The sequence below is a fragment of the Mytilus californianus genome, unplaced genomic scaffold, assembly GCF_021869535.1.
Source record: "Mytilus californianus isolate M0D057914Y unplaced genomic scaffold, xbMytCali1.0.p SCAF_3, whole genome shotgun sequence".
NCBI lineage: Eukaryota > Metazoa > Mollusca > Bivalvia > Mytilida > Mytilidae > Mytilus > Mytilus californianus.
In genome coordinates, this window is record NW_026262679.1 from 82497699 (window position 1) to 82518606 (window position 20908).

A 20908-nucleotide genomic window follows, 5' to 3' on the forward strand; every position below is an offset into this window, starting at 1 on the left:
CAGAAATTATTGTATTAAAGGCTTTTATCAATGTGAATAACCTGAGTTAATCCTTGAGTATCATAATAATAAGAACTCGCATTCTGATATCTGGTGCATATATCTGTATTTAGCTTTTCCTAAAATCATAATAATAGAACTCTCATTTTTTGTTCATTCTTCTAAAATCGCAATAATAAATGAACGCAATAATTTCTGAATTTACAGTAGTTAAAATTATATCAACACAAGCAGTGTTACATCGATTAAATAGACCTCCAGACCCAGAAATTCTACTGTTTTGATTTGAAGATAATTTTTTTAACCAATTGTCATTGTTTACTTATCATTAACAGATCTATTAGAACAATAGTTAAGACAAAAGTCTTAGTGTGGCGGGAAGTTAACAATACTTACTTTGATTTTTACTGATGCTGTTGATGGTCTTCCTTTGGTCTGTCCTGAAACATCTTCAGGGAATAAAGATCTTAAAAAGTCTCTGAAAACATATAAAGTCGTTTTAGCTAAAATTTATGAAGTTGATAATTTATTATTCTGTTTATAAACAAGAAATTACACCACCAATTCATTCAAGTACAAATGTCATTAAAAAAAAAAGAAATCAAGAATAAAATAGCCTTTTTTTGTTTTCAAAATAGAAATGAAGCATTTAGAAGATCCCTGTGTTTAGTTCATATCATTTGTACAATATAAATATAGTTTGCTATCAGTGATCTTAAGATAATTACCAAGTTTTATTAATATGAAGATATCATGACACAGAGACACATTTTTATTAAGCCATCAATTCCTAATTGAAGTTTTTCACAGAACCAATGCCTAGTAAGTAAAATAAAAGTTGCAAATATTTTGTTTAAATTGTTTTGTTGTTGACATCAATTCCTATTCACATATATAAAATGGTTTTCTTTTATTGACTAACAAACAACTGTATTTAATTATCCATTTAGAAATGATATTAATAATGTTTGCTTAAATTGAACAATTTCATAAATGTTTTAAGAAAAAAGGAAATATGTGTTAATAGCTGAAAGATGTTAATTATCATTTTTCTGATGAGTTAAATGCACAAAAATTGACCTTATTAAAAAAAAAAACATGACCTTTTAAAATACTACATAAAATACTGGTTAAATTCATCTTGCACATTCTGAAACTGCAATCATGAAAATCTAATGAAGCAAAAAACATATGCTGCAATGATTTGTTATTTAGTCGAGAATAAACTGAATTTCAAACAAAACAACTTTAAAGTAACAAAAACTTACGACTGGCTAGATTGCATTAGCTGTATTATATCATTGAATAATACATCTCTGTTTCTCTCACAAAAACCATCTGCCTCATATGTTACCTATAAAATATTTTCATTCAAATGAAAGAACAAGTAAAAAAAAATACTAACTTCAAACAGATTAAAATAAGGGATTATACTCAATATTCTAATTCAATGATTTTGTCTAAGAGTTCAAAGACCTATTACACAGAAAATAAAATGCTCCGCAGGGCGCAGCTTGATACAACCGCAGAGGTCGAACCCTGAACAGTTGGGGCAAGTATGGACACAACATTCAAGCTTGATACAGCTCTAAATTTGGATTGTGATTAAATATTTGACACAGCATAGGTTTCTGACACAGAATGAATGTGGTCTTAGAACTTAAAAATTTTAAATTGGACATTCAACTATTATGGTCCAATATCCAAAATCTAAATACATGGTTAGATTCAGCATATCAAAGAACCCCAAGAATTCAATTTTTGATGAAATCAAACAAAGTTTAATTTTGGACCCTTTTGACCTCAATTTGGACAAAGTTGATAATGGGGCTCAAAAATCAAAAATCTAAATACATGGTTAGATTCAGCATATCAAAGAACCCCATATATTCAATTTTTGTTGAAATCAAACAAAGTTTTATTTTGGACCCCAATTTGGACCAACTTGAAATCTGGGCCCATAAACTTAATAATTGTGCAATACTGTGCAATTGAAAATTTCTTGCTATTGAACAATACTTATTTTATAATAATTTACACATCCTGTTTGGTGTGTATCTCCTACCATATCATTATTATTTGCTTTTAAATATAAAACAGAAATAACCAACTTAAAATGGAAAATTTTAAAAGAAAAAAAAAAGGAAAAAAAGAAAAAAAAAAAATCCCCCCCCCCCAAATTTTTTGAACCCCCTTATGATTTATCACCCCCAAACTCAATCCCAGCCTTCCCTTTGTGGTATGGTACCTTGCAGTACAATTTCAGAGAGATCCATACACTTGAACACAAGTTATTGTCTGGAAACTAGAAAAATGCTTATTTTTGGCCCCTTTTTGGCCCCTTATTCCTAAACGTTTTGGGCAATTACCCCCAAACTCAATTCCAGCTTTCCCTTTGTGATATGGAACCTTGTAGTACAATTTCAGAAAGATCCATACACTTGCACACAAGTTATTATCTTGAAACTAGAAAAATGCTTGTTTTTTGCCCCTTTTTGGGCCCCTAATTCCTAATATTTTGAGGCAATTACCCCCAAAATCAATCCCAGCATTTCCTGTGTGATATGGAACCTTGTGGTACAATTTCAGAGAGATCCATACACCTGAACACAAGTTATTGTCTGGAAACTAGAAACATGCTTATTTTTGGCCCCTTTTTGGCCCCTTATTCCTAAACGTTTTGGGCAATTACCCCCAAAACTCAATTCCAGCTTTCCCTTTGTGATATGGAACCTTGTAGTACAATTTCAGAAAGATCCATACACTTGCACACAAGTTATTGTCATGAAACTAAAAAAATGCTTGTTTTTTGCCCCTTTTTTGGCCCCTAATTCCTAATATTTTGAGGCAATTACCCCCAAAATTAATCCCAGCATTCCCTGTGTGATATGGAACCTTGTGGTACAATGTCAGAGAGATCCATACACTAACACACAAGTCATGTCTGGAAGTTACAAAAATGCTTATTTTTGGCCCCTTTATGGCCCCTAATTCCTTAACTGTTGGTACCATAACCCCCAAAATCAATCCCAACCTTCCTTTTGTGGTATTGTACCTTATGGTAAAATTTCATAGAGATCCATTCACTTAAACTAAAGTTAGAGTGCGAAAACCAATGTGTCTTCGGACGACGCCGGACGACGCCAGACGACGACGACGACGACGACGACGACGCCAACGTCATACCAATATATGACCGCAAAAATTTTTTGCGGTCGTATAAAAATCTAAACATAATAATTTGATCTCGGTCTTATCCAGTCAGAAATATAAGATGTTTATAAAATCATTTAAAATTGGTTATTTAAAGCATTTTTCCATTTTAAAACAATGAACAATAGCAAAAATAATTTTTGTACAATATACAATTATTGACCTTCAATGAGGTTGAAAAAATTATTTTTCTTATGGTTGTGGCCTGTTATCTATTTCTTGCATGAAGAGATATTTCTTGTATTAGAATTTGATACGAAATAGTGATACAAATACTGTGTTAATTTGATTGGTTTATCCAGCAACAAGTCATGAGACGATATGACAATAATTCCATTCGCTATTTGTTAGGTTATTAATGACTTTCAAAGGTTCAGACGATGTACATTTTGTCCATGGCAACAAACATATGTGATTTCCTCAATGACATACAAAACACTAATCCTTTTCACCTAAAAATGTTCTTTTTGTCAAATTTTATTCCATTCAAAAAGTTGTAAAATGTCTAATATTAAAGTTTGATGCCAGAACAGGATATATGACATCATACTGATATGTATGTGCAAAAGACTAAATCAAAGATTCACAGAATTTTGAATTTAACACAATGAGTGTGTTGACCATAAGAGAAATAGGTTAAACAACTCGTAAGAATTGGATATCGCTTGATAACAATGCTCGTTATTTAATTTAAATAATAATAATAAACTCCCAAAAGGCTCTTTAATTATTATTTTTAATATCAAATAACAAGAGTTGATATCAAACGATATCCAATTCTCACTCAATATGAAACCTATAATTATCAACCCCAGGGATATGATATTCATGGATGCCAACTTTTGATGAGGTTGGTAAAATGGTTTATCAACCCCAGAGATATATTTATGGAGGCCAATGATGTTTAACCACATCTTGACTGACTGGCAGTTACATATTTAATTTTAACAGCTGGTGCTTGTCAAATTTTTCAATATCAGAAAGCTGTGAAATTACACATGTATTGTATATGAGACACAGAATAAATTTTTTATAAATTCCATGTTTATACGAACATATTATCAAAATATTTTAACGATGGTAACAATGCTAAATAAAGTGTGGATTTGATGGCCTACCTTGCCAGCATAATGATGAATAACAAAACCAACACTAATTCCTTGGTAGTGGTCATGAACTCCTATTCCTGCACTTAATTTCTACAATAAATACAAATTTTATCGTAAACAAAATTAATTTCACAAAATTGCATTCCTAGATCAGATGTTAAGTTATTATATTGAATTCCAAAAATCTTCTTAAAGAAAAAATTCACTTCACAAAAATATTCTAATGGTCCTTTATTAAATTTTGTGTATTGAGAATTTTAACCATTATCTAAAATATAAATCTTATTAGAAATTGTTAGTTTTATGATCAATTAATAGTAATAGTATTTTTATTTTGCATTTGCAAACATGTTTACCCCCCGTCGTCACATTCTGTATGTGCCTGTCCAAGGTCAGGTGCTTGTTATTCAGTGGTTGTCATTAATTCATGTCTGTAATATTTGTTTTTTTGTAAATTGTATTGTTATAAATTAGACCGTTAGTTTGAACGTTTGAATTGTTCCACATTTTTCAATTCTGGGCCTTTTAGAGCAAACTCTACAGTATGAGGTTCTTTTATTGTTGAAGTCCATACAATGACCTATAATTGTTTATATCCACATAATTTGAACTCTGGTGGAGAGCTGTCTCATTGGCAACCATACCGCATCTTCTCATTTTTATGTAGTTGCACACATTGTCAAATATACACAAAATACAGACCTATTGTGTTTGACCAGGACCTCAATATGTATGGTGTTTCATAAACATAACCTACATATGAAGTAAACCTGAGCCTCATCTTACAAACACATCATGCATGACTGCACATACACTGTCCAATATACACATAAAACAAACCTGCAGTAATGTTTGATCAGCACCGGTGGATACTGCATGCATGGTTGCACACACATCGTCCAATATACACATGATACCCGTAGGATTTTTCTTTGATTCAATGAGATCACAGACAATTTTATTATTAAAGTAATCTATAGGTGTCCATTTTATACCTTCCTGGACATATTCTTCCTGAAAGAAAAATATAAGACAATTTATATTCAGTATATGCCTAATTCTTAACATCTGCAGAATATTTCATATGATTAAGCTTAACAAATCAAAGTGTAGACAGACTTTTTTGAGTTTTCCCTAACACCAGGCTAATTTGAAGTTGTGATTTACCTGTACACCTGACTGGTAAACAAGTACCAGACATTGATCTGTTTTTTTTAAGTTGTCTTTCATGTTTGAATGGTTTGTAACTAATTATTTTATCAATAAATGATTTTGTTTGTCCAAATAATATCAAGACACAATTAAATTTAAAAGGTTTTTGAGCAAATAATGACAAAACTATTATGCTTGCATACATACCTGTGTGCATGTGCACACTATGCCTAAGTTTAATAGTTGATGGAACATGACTGAAGGGGCAAGGCCAAATATTATCCAGTGCCAATGCTAGTAAAACTGCATGCAAAATACCATTGACTTACCATTGGTGATTCCTCATAAACAGACCTAATCACAAACTTTAATGACTTACCATTGGTGATTCCTCATAAACAGACCTAATCACAAACTTTAACAATTTTTTTCACAACAGACACTGCCAACAGAAACCGCATGCTTAATTCTTGGGTCAGCAACTTTTTCGAGGCAACACACAAACTCAAACAAAGGTTATAAATAAAATTTAGGATGGAAACGGGGAATGTGTCAAAGAGACAACAACCCAACCAAAGAGCACAAAACAGCCCAAGGTCACCCATGGGTCTTTAACACAGCGAGAAAATCCTGCACCCGGAGGTGGGCTTCAGCTGGTTCATTATAAAGTAATTTTATTTACCTGCTCTGCCTTTAAAGTCAACTCTATAAAAATCTGCTGTAGTTTTTCATTCACATAGTTGATACAAAACTGTTCAAATCCGTTATTTTGAAATATTTCAAAACCATAAATGTCTAAGATTCCTATATTGATTTCATCATGGTCTTTGATCATAGCACGATTCACAGACTATAAATGAAAGAATTAATTTACATATCAAATCATTTCATTTTAATAAAATAATTTCCCGGCATTTCTGTACTGCTTGTTTATTGTTGCAAAATGTGAAATTCAATCTTCTTGTTTGAGGCAAATACTGAATGGTAAACTACCAATCATATATTTATAAATTGAGAGCAACTTGTATTTGAAATAACTTGACTAATTCTTAATCCCATGAACATAAGGTGTGTGCACTAAAAAAAAACCAATGCTATGAAATATATAGAATAACTGGATTTTTGATTTTGATACTGACTTTATCAGCAAGAATAACAAGCGAGCCCGCTGATAAAGTCAGTATCAACAATAAAATGTCATTATTTTTTTAATCAGCAATTTGTCTTAACAATATGTTTTTTTTTTTGGTTGAGAATATAAAATAAAATAAAATAATTAGTAAAACTATTTTTACGAGTACAAAAAGTTGTGATAGTTTTTTGGTTGTATGAATGTAGTTGCAATGCATTTTACTGATAAATTGATGAGGATGGACATGACTGCTTGATGATGCTAAACTCATACTTTACATCATTTCCTAATATTTTCGAGTATCAGGTCCTGTGCCAGGTCCTGTCCATGATCTTAACAAATATTAGGCAGTAGGATCAAAGATTGCCGATAATTACTTACCTTGACCATTCAGCCATAGAGTACCTTAGCATTGCAAGATTACCACAATATCTTTAAAATTTTCAATAAATTTTAGCATCAGAAGAAAAAAATTCTCAAATACCATTTTTGTCTCATTTAGTTGCTATCTCATTGATGTATAGACCTTTTCTCTATTTTCATATAATTTACTACAACTCACAATATTTCAAATATGCAAAAAGTGCTTAATGCTGACAGTTCAGTTTTTTCTGATAAATATTTTCATTTTGGCATCATCAATATCCTAAGACTTTTTTTAAATCTAGTTATATCAAATTTGTAAGAATTCATAAATAGTTGTCAGCAATAAACTCATCATAAATACCAATTTTAAAATTTTGTACACCAGACGCCAGTTTTGTCTACAAAAGACTCATCAGTGACAGTCAACCCAAAAAAGTAAAAAGGCCAAATAAAGTACGAAGTTGAAGAGCATTAAATGTGCATTTCTGAATAAATAAATAAATTGAGGACACCAAATTCCGAAAAGTTTTGCCAAATACAGCTACTTACATCCACCAAATAGTCAAATAATCTGGAATATAAAGCTTTTGACAGAGCATCCCTAGCAAATTCTGCTTGCTCCACATTAAATGTAACCTCTGTCTTTTCCGACTTTCCTCCCCATTTACTGTCCATTGTTCGACTAGTGATTTTCTTATTTAGAAATTCTTGATCAATTCCTAATAGATATGCTGGATATTCTAAAACTACAAAATCGTATAAAATAGTATATATATAAAGCTTATTAGGAGATAATCATAATATATTGCACGGAATATTGCACCTAATTTTTTTTTATATAAGTCAAATCACTACATTGTCTCAATTAACACATAAGCTATAAAAAAATGAGTGACGTATAATTTAATTTAATTAAAGTTTGTTTTATATGTGACTGCTATAGTCATACTGTAAAATTGTAAAAGATTCTGTTAAAGGTTTAACAATTATATGCAATAGAATTTCACTGCTCGATACATTGTACCGCTTAATTTACCATCTAGTTACCATGAATTCCGTGAAAGAAATTATAGCCTTTTATTAAGGATTGCAATGATGCAATGTGAATAAATTTATCCGTTTTCAAGAGCTATATAGACAGGGTGTCATCCCTTCAATTGTTTCCAAATTTAAGGTATTCAGTGCAATGTACAACTTACAGTCACTGTTATGAACTTTTGCATAATTTCCATCTTCCGCAAACTGTATGTTTCCTATGTGGAGAACAGATGCTATCAGAGACTGGATTTCGTCATGAGTTTCATGAGGTATGCCAACAACTCTCATGGCATTCTGAAATAAAAATACCGATTTGATTAATAACTGTTTACCGTACATTGAAATGGAAGTTTAGTCAATGTGTTATAAATTTTCTGTTTTTTTTTTTTTTTCTCTAAACATTTTTCAATATTAGAATTTGTCGTTTCAAAATCATTTAAATACTGCATTTACTAATAAATAAGTGACAAACTTGTTCCGCAACATGGAATTTCTCTCATTATTTGGCAAGTGGCCAGAGATAAAAACCTTTGCCAAGAAACTGATAGTTACTATTTTAATCTGATCTAAGGGGACCCTGTCATTTTGTTATTTTAGCAACTGACAAAAGCAAGCAGCTCAAACAATAGTTGTTCAAAGTTTCAAAGCTATTTAGACAAAAAACAATATCCCTATTGAAGACACACCTTCATTATTGAAGGAATCAACACAAAACACTGTAAAGGTATGGAAGGATGTATTGAGCTCATTTAATCATACCATAGTGTCTTTGAATTCTTGGACATCGTCTGTACCATCCACTTTATAAGTACCAGTCTGATTTAAATAGTTGTAATAATCTGGGGTTGTTAAACCAAGATTCTCTGAAAAATATAGGTAATAGTTTAATCAGATTTCATTTGTAAATCATAAAGTCAAAACACATGCCATTTTTGCAATTTGTAGGCTGATGATACAAACTTTGTTGATGATAAAAACTTTTCTTCTATTGAACATCAAACAAGCTTTTTTATATATCTTACAACGTTTGAATACAAAATTCATGATTATAAAAAAATCTCTACCTAAATTATTACAGCTGAACTATCAACTCATTAACAGATTGCACTGTTATAGATACTTATGCATTTTTTTTCTAAAAACATACAACAATACATCTCGTACATTCATTATTACTGCTTGAGAACTAATTGTCTTTGACTTCATTGGAACAAATGAACCAAATATGCTTAAGTCATAAGTGTCAACAAAATACTAATGTCTTATAGGTTGACAAGCAAAATTTTGTTACAATTGTAAAATCAAGTTTCCACAAAAATTCAATTCTTTTTCTCAATCCACAAAAACTGATACCCCCCCTCCCCACCCCAAAAAATAAATCCACAGTATATAGTATAAATAACTCCAGCCATATGACCACCCAAAAAATCCAACAGCCATAAAAATATCAGGCAATTACTTACGTTTTGTTTGATCATCTGCACCAAATAACAATTGATAAAATATATGGAAGTTTCTTTCATTTGAATTCTGACTAACAACTCTTGACTGAAAGTGAAAGTTAAAGTTTGTTAAACAAGACTCTTCCAGTTGATATGAGGCATAAGATCTCATAATACATATTAATGTTTGTTAAACAGACACTCTTCAATTTGATATGAGGCATAAGATATTTGCATTTATTGAAATAAGATGTATATATGTTAAATTGTATTTTTAGAAGCTTATAAAAAAAGAATAGTGACAAGATTTTTTTTGAAGTAAGTTTATCCTAAATAACCACAAGGTGAATGAAATAAACCATATGATGTCATAAACCATATGATCTCATTGAAAAAATTGATTGATTGGTTGTTGGTTGCTTAACATCCAGTGGCTAAAATTTCATTGTAAAGAAGATCCTTTTTATTTTTAGATCGGAATGGTAGAAATATTCTGGATTTTATTTCCACTGGAACACCCTGACATAACCAAGGGTGTAAAATATTTGTTCCCACAGGAAACAATATCATAGAATTGTTTCAAACAAAATTTCCAGTAGATTTTCTGTTATGAGGAACAAATATACATAAACAATGTGAGGCTCTTAGATGCTTATTTGTAATTGATTGTATATTACAAATTTGAAAATCAATTTTTTTTTTATTTTTAAATATTTTGGCCTTGTGCATTACGGAAGAGACATTAATTGTCGAAATGTGCATCTGGTACAGTAAAACTGGTACTGTTATTGTTATTGCATCAAAACTGGCAAAAAGCAGAATCACAAAATATACAATACAATCCAGTTTTTGCTTATGTTACAATTCACTTCTTTCCCAACCAGTAAAAGTTTAATGTAACACACTGTTTAATTTAAGCCCTATCATTTGTGTTTCAGTTTCATTGGCTATGTTGTATGTGTTGTAGTCTTAGAGATCTTCAAACTTTCAGCCCAATAAATGACCTGCATGCAGCCAAGTTAGTTAAACAACTAAATAATGATTTCATAACAATATATTGATAACACCTACCTTTTCTAAAAGAAAGTTTGAAATTTTACCACCATCAGGCTCGCCACCTCTACTGAACTGCATTTCTACATATTTGCCCTGCAGAATAAATATTCATTTATTAAATATATTTTTATAATATGATCAAACACCTTAATTTGAATTACAAACAATGTTAGTTTCATAGGAATAAAACCCAACTTAAGTGCAGTCAGTACACTTTCAGGGGAGATAATTTTTAACATAAGATGACAGGGGAGATAATTTTTAACATAAGATGACAGGGGAGATAATTTTTAACATAAGATGATAGGCAAACTCCCCCCAAAGGAAAAAAAATGTCATTTCAGCGTAAAAACTCTTAAAAAGAGTCATCTAACAATATTGACTAAAAAGACAGTTGGCAGATATTCATAATTTAGCTCCTGAGATTTTATTTATCTTTAACAGTTTACGAGATAAAGGAAAAAATTGTGTTTTACCCCTATGTTCTATTTTAGTCTTGGTAGGCAGGACCACCTGACACAACATTTAAATAGAAATCCCAAGAAAGATTGTGACCAAGTTTGGTTACAACTGGCCCAGTAGTTTCAGAGAAGATTTTGGTAAAAGTTATGGGAGGATGACATAAACGGACGATGACAGTTGACTGACAATGACAGACAACTGACGTTGACAATACAATGAACGCCAAGTGATGGTAAAACCTAACACTGGCCCTATAGGCCAGGTGAGCTAAAAATTGATAATTATAAAATGGAATTAAATTTTACACAGAATCTGATTAAAACATTATGATGCCTATGTGATACTTACAAATCGACTAGAATTATTGTTTCTAACAGTTTTGGCATTTCCAAAGGCTTCCAAGAGTGGATTTGATTCTAAAATGACGTCTTTTATTTTCTACAATGTAAACATTGCTATGATACAATACAAATAAAAATTATGCATACATATCAATTTATTATTATACAGAATAATTTAAGAATTTGAAATTTTGAATTACAAAGCATAAAAGTAAATCAAAGGGATTGAATACCCTATTGTAAAGATTCAGAGAGATATGTGCATAATTTCAAATCATGTTTTTTAAACAAAACAAATAAAGAGCATCCACTGTCATGAATTGAAGATATGAATATGTCTTACTCTAAACACTGCAAAAGACCCAGAAATCTTAGACACATAAGATTAAGACTATCTTTGACAACACTTTTCAGAGAGAAAGGGAAATCTTAACCCTTGGGTGGATGATACACTAATCAGTAAGATCTCTCATTTGGAGTTCTGAGAGAGATATTCAAAGACAACTGAATCTTGATAATTTTTTTTCTATTGTTGAGATTCATGGTGCCTCACCATGTGCGTTGGATAAAAGTAACAGAAATGAATTTAACTACATAAATCAATTAATTTTCACAGATATATAATAAATACAACTATGATGTGGATAAGATCAGACAGATAAATATCATTGTATTTTTTAAGTATGTATTCTAATGCAGACTATAAGTGATCGTTTCATTTCTGGAAGACTTTAAAATACAAATTAAGTCTTTTCAACTCAAAACAGAATCATACCTAAGATCTAATAAGATTTATCCATTTTTAAAAGAAAGAGAAATAATGGTACATGTACATGCTAAATTTTGTCTATATTCCATTTGTTCATATATTTCTGTGAGCTTATGATAAAAACTGGCATATGTATGACAAATCATAATATAAATCATTTAAATATTATCCAATCAAATAATGTTAACAGTAAAACCAAGTCTTGTATTTGCCACTTTTTAAAAAAAAAACAGCCTTCAAAGACTACATAATTCAAATGTAAGAAAATCAATATAAATATACGATAAAGTTTAATAAATTTCATAAATTAATCATATAGAAGTAAGACAAAGTTTTACTATCAAGATATATAAGTTTAATATAAAGCTCACCATTGCCTACATTTAAATAAAACATTTATCTGATAAGTTAATGTTAGTTGCATACAACATGTCGTGTGAATTACATTCAATTTATCTGTTTAAAAATGTAATTATAGATTATTGTTGGTTTTTCAAACGAGAGGGTGTATCTCAGCTACAATCTCATCGAAAGGCGACAGCCCTGAGATGAGATGTGGCTGAGAAATTTCCTAGAGTTGGAAAGACCATTGATAATCTGTTTATCTCTATTTTGCCTATGACGTCGTTGATGTTTACATTGACAATGTCATGTGCTCCCAGAGTTTCTGATGATAATTTTCTATCTCAAGCAAGTAGCGTGATATGAAAAATTATCACAAAAAAGACCAAAGGAAAAATACGCAAAATAACGATAATAGAAGTATACTGTCATACAGGGCCTGTTGTTTTTTATTACATGATTTATAAATAATTTAGAATGTCCAATATTTATCTTCTGTCACTATATTCAGAATTTCTTGCTTATCCCATGGAAGTAATATTTAAAAGGAATAACAACGACTAATAAGCATGTATGAACAGCCTGCAGAGCTCTGTACTAAAGTCATATGATTTTATCCAATTATAGTCTCAGCGGCAAGACCCCTTTGGTTACTATCTGTGATACCACGGTTGTAAAATGGCATCTTGAATTTCTAATCAGTCACATGATTTTATCGAGTCCGGTAATTATAAAGCACCTGTGTGAAATCCAAGGATTATTAATAAGAAGGTGGCGCTGTATCATATAAAACCTCTACCTTCAGAAAGAAGTCGTATGATGTAAAAAACTTGAAAAACGGACGAGAATTGTTCAACCTACAACAGTTTAGCATGGAAAATAGTATTTAATTTAGCATATTTTTGCTTTTAACCGTTTGTTTTAAACTGTTCTAAAAGTATTTTCCGGTTAAAAGCGGATCCCGAGTACAACAGTTAAATGCCGATGAATCGATCAGGTTTCACATGATGTTTAAAAAAATAATGTAGACAAATCTAGACATAGATTTTTTTACTGTTGAAATGTGCAAAGTTTATCGAGAAGTATTCTAAATTTATGTATATGTCATAAATGTCATTGATTACAATATTGAAACTGGACAGCTAAAATAGGGATAATATGTTCGTAAACATATATTTCTTAAAGAAGTGTTTATTGTAGAATATAACAAACTACAGCAAAAATTAAAACAAACCGACAAAATGAGCTTGACGCTATCTGTCTTACGGCAAATACATTTTTACACGAATTAGTTTATGTATCAAGAACTATAAATTAAAGGATAGAACCGTTTAGAATTGTAAAATATTTTAATTGACTAATACACGAAAGACTTAGATTATTTGTATTTAATAAAAGGGGGTCCAAACGTATTTTTTGTACAATCATCTTCTTAACTTACGGAAATGGCTTTTTAACTGTCTGTAAATATTAAAATTGAAAATGACCCAGCCTTGTTCTCCAATTTCATATGTGATAGCTGTCGGTACTATTAAGGTCGAACTAACCAGAAATAGGAAAATTGGACTAAAATAAAAATTGAACGAATGACTCTATTCATCAGCGTACATCAACGGAATGTAACGAATGGACTAATCCGGTTACTTTGCACGTATATACGACAAAAACTTGTCTGTTCGTAGTTTTCTGTGAACTCAAAAATGACCGAAAAGTGTCAGTGATTTGATCGATCACATGCGAAGAATCAACTTCCATGCCAGATATTAAACCAATTAACGAGTTATCGAAAGATGGGCGGTAACGCATATGAAACCATTGAAGTGACGACATTGTTATTCCTTTTAAATATTACTTCTATGCTTATCCCAAACCATCTGATAAATATATAAATGCATTGTATACCAAAAGATAAAAATGCCAATTAATTATTTGCTTAGTGAAAATATTTTTTTTATAATATTACATGTATCTTAATTCTGTTCAGAATAAATCTCTTAAATTAGACTACTGAATATGACACTTATGTATAACGTCTACGCACTTATCAAATAATTATATATGTTTTTAATCTATCATAAAGCGATACAACTTGACTATCACAACTTGACTATCATCTCAATTGTTTCCTCAAGTTTGTTTTTAAGTGTCTGTACAAGTGTGTTTATCTAACTGCATTTTAAATACATGTTCATGTGACTCAAAATATAATTCATTCACTTACTTACTCCAAAATATAAAATCAAAACTTGCATGTTTTCTGGTTTATGGTACCGGTATTGCTGGAATTAAGACTTTTAATAACTAATTTCAGAACATTTTACAGCATGTTTTCTGGTTTATGGCATTGCTGTAGTTGACTCTTATTTACTAATTTCTGTATGGTTTATGGCATTACTTTCTTTTAGGTATTAAAAATGTTAAATGCATTACTATAGTCAAGACTTTTTATTTACTAATTTCAGAACATTTTACAACATGTTTTCTGTTTATTTCACCAACCTGTACTTTAGTTCCTCCACCTGAGACTTTTGTGATGAAACCCATGATAAACTTAGCAGCAACAGTCTTTCCTGCACCACTTTCTCCACTGTAACAAACAAATATAACTTACAGATTACAGAAATAAACCCATAATAAACTTGGCAGCAACTGTCTTTCCTGCACCACGCAGGCACTTTCACCACTGTAACAAACAAATATAAAGTATAAATATAGACATTATAAATGTTATTTTTGTGATAAAAAACTTATACATCCTTGATTTTCAAATTTTTGACTTTGAGCGTTCCTGGTGAAGGTAAATCCAGAAAAACGCTTCGGAAGGATAATATGTATGTAGTGTTATTTTCATATTATAAAAAATATTGAGGAGGGATATTTAAACAATATTATTTTTGGATAAATTAGTTTTGTTATTATAGACAGTTCTATTGGTTAAAACATTATCATGTAACATGGAATAATTCAGTTAATTATCATTTAAATGCAAGGATGGATGATTAACCCTAAAAATTTACACTCAGCGATGAATAACCGTATTATTCACCGGTGAATAACCTTTTCAGCCCTTTGGTTTTTTGCATGAGTCATCTCCCATAAAAATGACGTCACTGACACCTGTAAACAAAATGGACACAGCCAGGTAAGAAGTCCATCAAGTAATGAGGAAACAAGATCAAACAAGGCTTGGAAATTCATCTAGTGCCAAGGATATCTCTCGTAAACGGCCATTTTCAGGGCCATCAATATTTCACAGAAAGAGTCTACCTTTGTTGTACATACCAGAAATTCTTGGACACAAAATAATTTTCTAACGCAGTGGCGGATCCAGAACTTTTTATAAGGGGGGCCCACTGACTGCCATAAGAGGGGGCCCGCTACAGTCGTGCTCCGTGATTCCCTATATAATCAACCAAATTTTTCCCACATAAGGGCTCTTTATAATTTCGATATACGTTTTAGTATGTTATAAATCAAATATGAGAATTTGAGTCAAATCGGTGAACACGAATTTGACAGCTAATGCCCCTTTAATCCTTTACTACCGTAAGGCAATATTTTGTACTTGGTCTGTGTTTTGTGGTAATAAGCATTGTGTATGAGTTTCATAATATTCTGTTGAGGCAGACTAAAGTTAGAAAACAAAAACAATTTTGGGATGTACGTACGTACGTAGGTACAGACAAACATACAGATGGACAAGGGTAACACTTTATGCCCCCTCGGCTGTGGCGGGGGCATACAAATCTCTGTGAATACAAAATTGTAATACTTTTATGTAAGCCTTAAACTTAATATACACTAACATGTGATGCATATAAGCTGAGAATTAACTGGAAGCTTGCATGTGTTAGATATATAATACTTTTGTGTATCTGACTAACACTGAACACTGAACATATGATTATTGTAAATTCAGAAATTATTGTGTACATTTATCATTGCGATTTTTGAAGAATGGACAAAAATGCAAGATTTACTGCAATTTCAAGAAAATCTGCAAAAAAAAAATATGCCTCAGATATCAGAACGCAACTTCTTATTATTGTGATACTCAACCAGTCACATTATTCGCAATAATAATAAAATGCTTCGCTGGGGCGCAGCTTGATACGACCGCAGAGGTCGAACCCTGAACAGTTGGGGCAAGTATGGACACAACATTCAAGCTTGATACAGCTCTGAATTTGGATTGTTATTAAATATTTGACACAGCATAGGTTTCTGACACAGAAAGAATGTGGTCTAAGAACTTGAATTTTTTTAATTTACCTATTATGGTCTAATGTCCAAAATCAAAATACATGGTTAGATTCAGCATATCAAAGAACCCCATATATTCAATTTTTGTTAAAATCAAACAAAGTTTAATTTTGGACCCCAACTTGGACAAACTTGAAAACTGGGCCCATAATCAAAAATCTAAACACATGTTTAGATTCAGCATATCAAAGAACCCCAAGAATTCAATTTTTGCTAAAATCAAACTAAGTTTAATTTTGGACCCTTTGGACCTTAATGTAGACCAATTTAAAAAACGGGACTTAAAATTAAAAATCTAAATACACGGTTAGATTTGGAATATCAAAGAACCCCAATAATTCAATTTTTTATGAAATCAAACAAAGTTTAATTTTGGACCCTTTTGACCTCAATATGAACCAATTTGATAGCGGGGCCCACAAATAAAAAATCTAAATTCATGGTTAGATTCAGCATATCAAAGAACCCCATATATTCAATTTTTGTTGAAATCAAAAAAAGTTTAATTTTGGACCCCAACTTGGACCAACTTGAAAACTGGGCCCATAATCAAAAATCTAAACACATGTTTAGATTCAGCATATCAAAGAACCCCAAGAATTCAATTTTTGTTAAAATCAAACTAAGTTTAATTTTGGACCCTTTGGACCTCAATGAAGACCAATTTAAAAAACGTGACCCAAATTAAAAATCTAAAAACACGGTTAGATTTGGCATATCAAAGAACCCCAATAATTCAATTTTCGATGAAATCAAACAAAGTTTAATTTTGGACCCTTTTGACCTCAATATGAACCAATTTGATAGCGGGGCCTACAAATAAAAAATCTAAATACATGGTTAGATTCAGCATATAAAAGAACCTCATATATTCAATTTTTGTTGAAATCAAACAAAGTTTAATTTTGGACCCCAATTTGGACCAACTTGAAAACTGGGCCCATAATCAAAAATCTAAATACATGTTTAGATTCAGCATATCAAAGAACCCCATATATTCAATTTTTGTTGAAATCAAACAAAGTTTAAATACTGGACCCTATCTTGGACCAACTTGAAAACTGGGCCCATAATCAAAAATCTAAACACATGGTTAGATTCAGCAAATCAAAGAACCCCAAGAATTCAATTTTTGTTAAAATCAAACTAAGTTTAATTTTGGACCCTTTGGACCTCAATGTAGACCAATTTAAAAAACAGGACCCAAAATTAAAAACCTAAATACACGGTTAGATTTGGAATATCAAAGAACCCCAATAATTCAATTTTAGATGAAATCAAACAAAGTTTAATTTTGGACCCTTTTGACCTCAATATGAACCAATTAGATAACGGGGTCCACAAATAAAAAATCTAAATACATGGTTAGATTCAGCATATCAAAGAACCCCATATATTCAATTTTTGTTGAAATCAAACAAAGTTTAATTTTGGACCCCAATTTGGACCAACTTGAAAACTGGGCCAAAAATCAAAAATCTAAATACATGTTTAGATTCAGCATATCAAAGAACCTCATATATTCAATTTTTGCTAAAATCAAACAAAGTTTAATTTTGGACCCTTTGGACATTAATGTAGACCAATTTGAAAACTGGACCCAAAATTAAAAATCTAAATACACTGTTAGATTCGGCATAACAAATAAATAAATGTGATCAAAGATTTTACAAATCTAATGCGCCATACTGTGCAATTAAAGATTACTTCTTGAAATTTTTCAATATTTGAGATTTGAAAAAAAAAAATATTTGAAGAATAATTCTTTTTAATTTCTGAAATCTGAAATGAGAAAAAATTGGCCCCCCCACAATTTCTTTTTATCCCCCCCCCCCCCCCTTTTTTCCCCCAAAAAATTCTTTCCCTCAAGATATGGTCATAATCTCAATTCAAATTTCCAATGGAGTTGGCAACCATAATTACCCATTTAAATTTACCATAGTGCTAACTTAATCTATTTTATAATAGAATTAATAAAAATATAGTGTCAAATCTTTCATATGGATTTTTTTGTAAAAAAAAAAGATGAAAACATTTGCAGATATTTTTACTGGTCTTCCTTTATAAATATGCATTTCTTTAAACATAATTTAAAAGCAGTGTAAGGGAAGTAACCAAAACGTTGTATTTGGATTACCTCCCTTACACTGTTTTAGATTATCTTTATTGTTCATTAACCATTACTTTATACATAATTTAAAAGCAGTGTAAGGGAGATAATTTCAATGATGTATTTGATTTATCTCCCTTACACTGCTTTAAATTATGTTTTGTACTAAAGTATTTGTCCATTAACCAGGACAACCTTGTTTTTCCCCCTTTTTTGCCCCTAATTCCTAAAAGGTTTGAGCCATAACCCCCCAAAGCAAATCCTAACCATCCCTTTGTGGTATGGAAACTTGTAGTATAATTACAGAGAGATCCATACACCGTTCCACAGTTATTGTCTGGAAACTAGAAAATGCTCATTTTTGGCCCCTAATTCCTTAACTGTTGGTACCATAACCCCCAAAATCAATCCCAACCTTCCTTTTGTGGTATTTAACCTTATGGTCAAATTTCAAAAAGATCCATTCACTTAAACTAAAGTTAGAGTGCGAAAACCAACATGTATTCGGACGACGACGCCGGACGACGACGACGACGCCAACGTCATACCAATATACGACCACAAAATTTTTTTGCGGTCGTATAAAAACCTGGCAATAATTTCTGAATTTCAATACATGTGTTATATATGTAAAATTTCTGTGTACATAAAATCTGACTAACACTGAACATATTATTACATGTATTTCTGAGTACACAAAAGCTGATGAACACTGAACAATTATTTGTATGACACATGTAAAACTTCTGTATATACAAAATCTTACTATAGGATAGACATGAACCAACACATCTACTTATTTCATAAATGAAAAATCTTCACTTACATTGCAGCTAGATAACTGATTTCATCAACTTCTAATCAAAATAGACAATGAATATTATGGACTAAATTATTTTGTTTATGGTATCTTTTCAAACTTACCGGTAATTATATATTTTCCCTTTTAATGTAACACTGAAGAATAGACAATAATTATTTTAGAATTCATATATAAAAGTTGTTTTTATGGGCTAACAAGAGGTTAGTGATGGGAGCCATCACATAGGGTTCTGTAGTATGTAAGTAAGTCCTGACACTGACACCTTCTAGTAGTGGTGAATAATCATGCCAAGCTTCATGAACTCCCAAGATGGTTTAAAGTAAAAGAGCAGAAACATTTTTTGTACATATGTACAGGGGTGGCTAAGTTGAACTAAGTTTTTGACTATGTCTTCCAGTTTTTTTCCGTGTACACAACACATCCTCTGGTAATGGTGAATACCAACAAGCATGCTAAATTTTTTCACTAAACTCCTAGGAGTGCATAACCTATTTATGATGGACTGACAGATGGATAGACAAGTGTATTAATATACACCTTTCACTGATTAATCAACTGAGTCCTAAATTAAAGAATTGTAAACATTAACGATGTCACAGGCATAGCGATAAACAGATTATCAATGGTCTTTCAAATTGGAGGATGTTTCTCAGTTACATCTCATCTCAGGACTGTCACCCTTTGATGAGATTGTAGCCGAGAAACACCTTCTCGTTTGAAAAACCATTGATAATCTATAAGTATTGCATACATAGTACTATAACTTACCTGATGATAACATACGGATTTTTCATGTAGTACAAACTTACCTGATGATAACACCCTGGTTTTTAATGTAATACCATAGCTTACCTGATGATAACACACTGGTTTTCCTGAAGTATCATAGCTTACCTGATGATAACACACTGGTTTTTAATGTAATACCATAGCTAACCTGATGATAACACACTGGTTTTCCTGAAGTATCATAGCTTACCTGATGATAACACACTGGTTTTCCTGAAGTATCATAGCTTACCTGATGATAACACACTGGTTTTCCTGAAGTATCATAGCTTACCTGATGATAACACACTGGTTTTCCATGTCAATAAGCATGTTTCTGTACATGTTATCTGCCAAGGCATACACATGTGGTGGGTTTTCATATTGAGCCTATAAAAATCAATTTCAATAATTAAAAATAGTAAAATTATATTCTGTTACGTTACATTCAAGCAACAAGCTTACACATTGGAACAGTTAAGACAAACCTGATCATGATATTTGTAAAAACTTGGATGATTG

General features: G+C 31.3%; 1 protein-coding gene across 3 annotated transcripts in view; it reads right to left on the reverse strand.

The window, feature by feature from the left end:
- The window catches only part of LOC127735188 (unconventional myosin-If-like), a 58024-nt gene that overhangs the window by 23428 nt on the left and 13688 nt on the right, over positions 1-20908 (reverse strand). For all 3 annotated transcript variants that reach the window (XM_052245305.1, XM_052245307.1, XM_052245304.1), the window contains exons 4-16: positions 20682-20776; positions 14922-15009; positions 11319-11408; positions 10524-10601; positions 9474-9558; positions 8770-8873; positions 8172-8304; positions 7522-7718; positions 6157-6324; positions 5163-5336; positions 4332-4412; positions 1269-1354; positions 397-478 (exon numbers count right to left, since the gene is read on the reverse strand). In XM_052245305.1, coding sequence (XP_052101265.1) covers positions 397-478; positions 1269-1354; positions 4332-4412; positions 5163-5336; positions 6157-6324; positions 7522-7718; positions 8172-8304; positions 8770-8873; positions 9474-9558; positions 10524-10601; positions 11319-11408; positions 14922-15009; positions 20682-20776 — 1461 coding nt within the window. The remainder of the gene's footprint in view (positions 1-396; positions 479-1268; positions 1355-4331; positions 4413-5162; positions 5337-6156; positions 6325-7521; positions 7719-8171; positions 8305-8769; positions 8874-9473; positions 9559-10523; positions 10602-11318; positions 11409-14921; positions 15010-20681; positions 20777-20908) is intronic.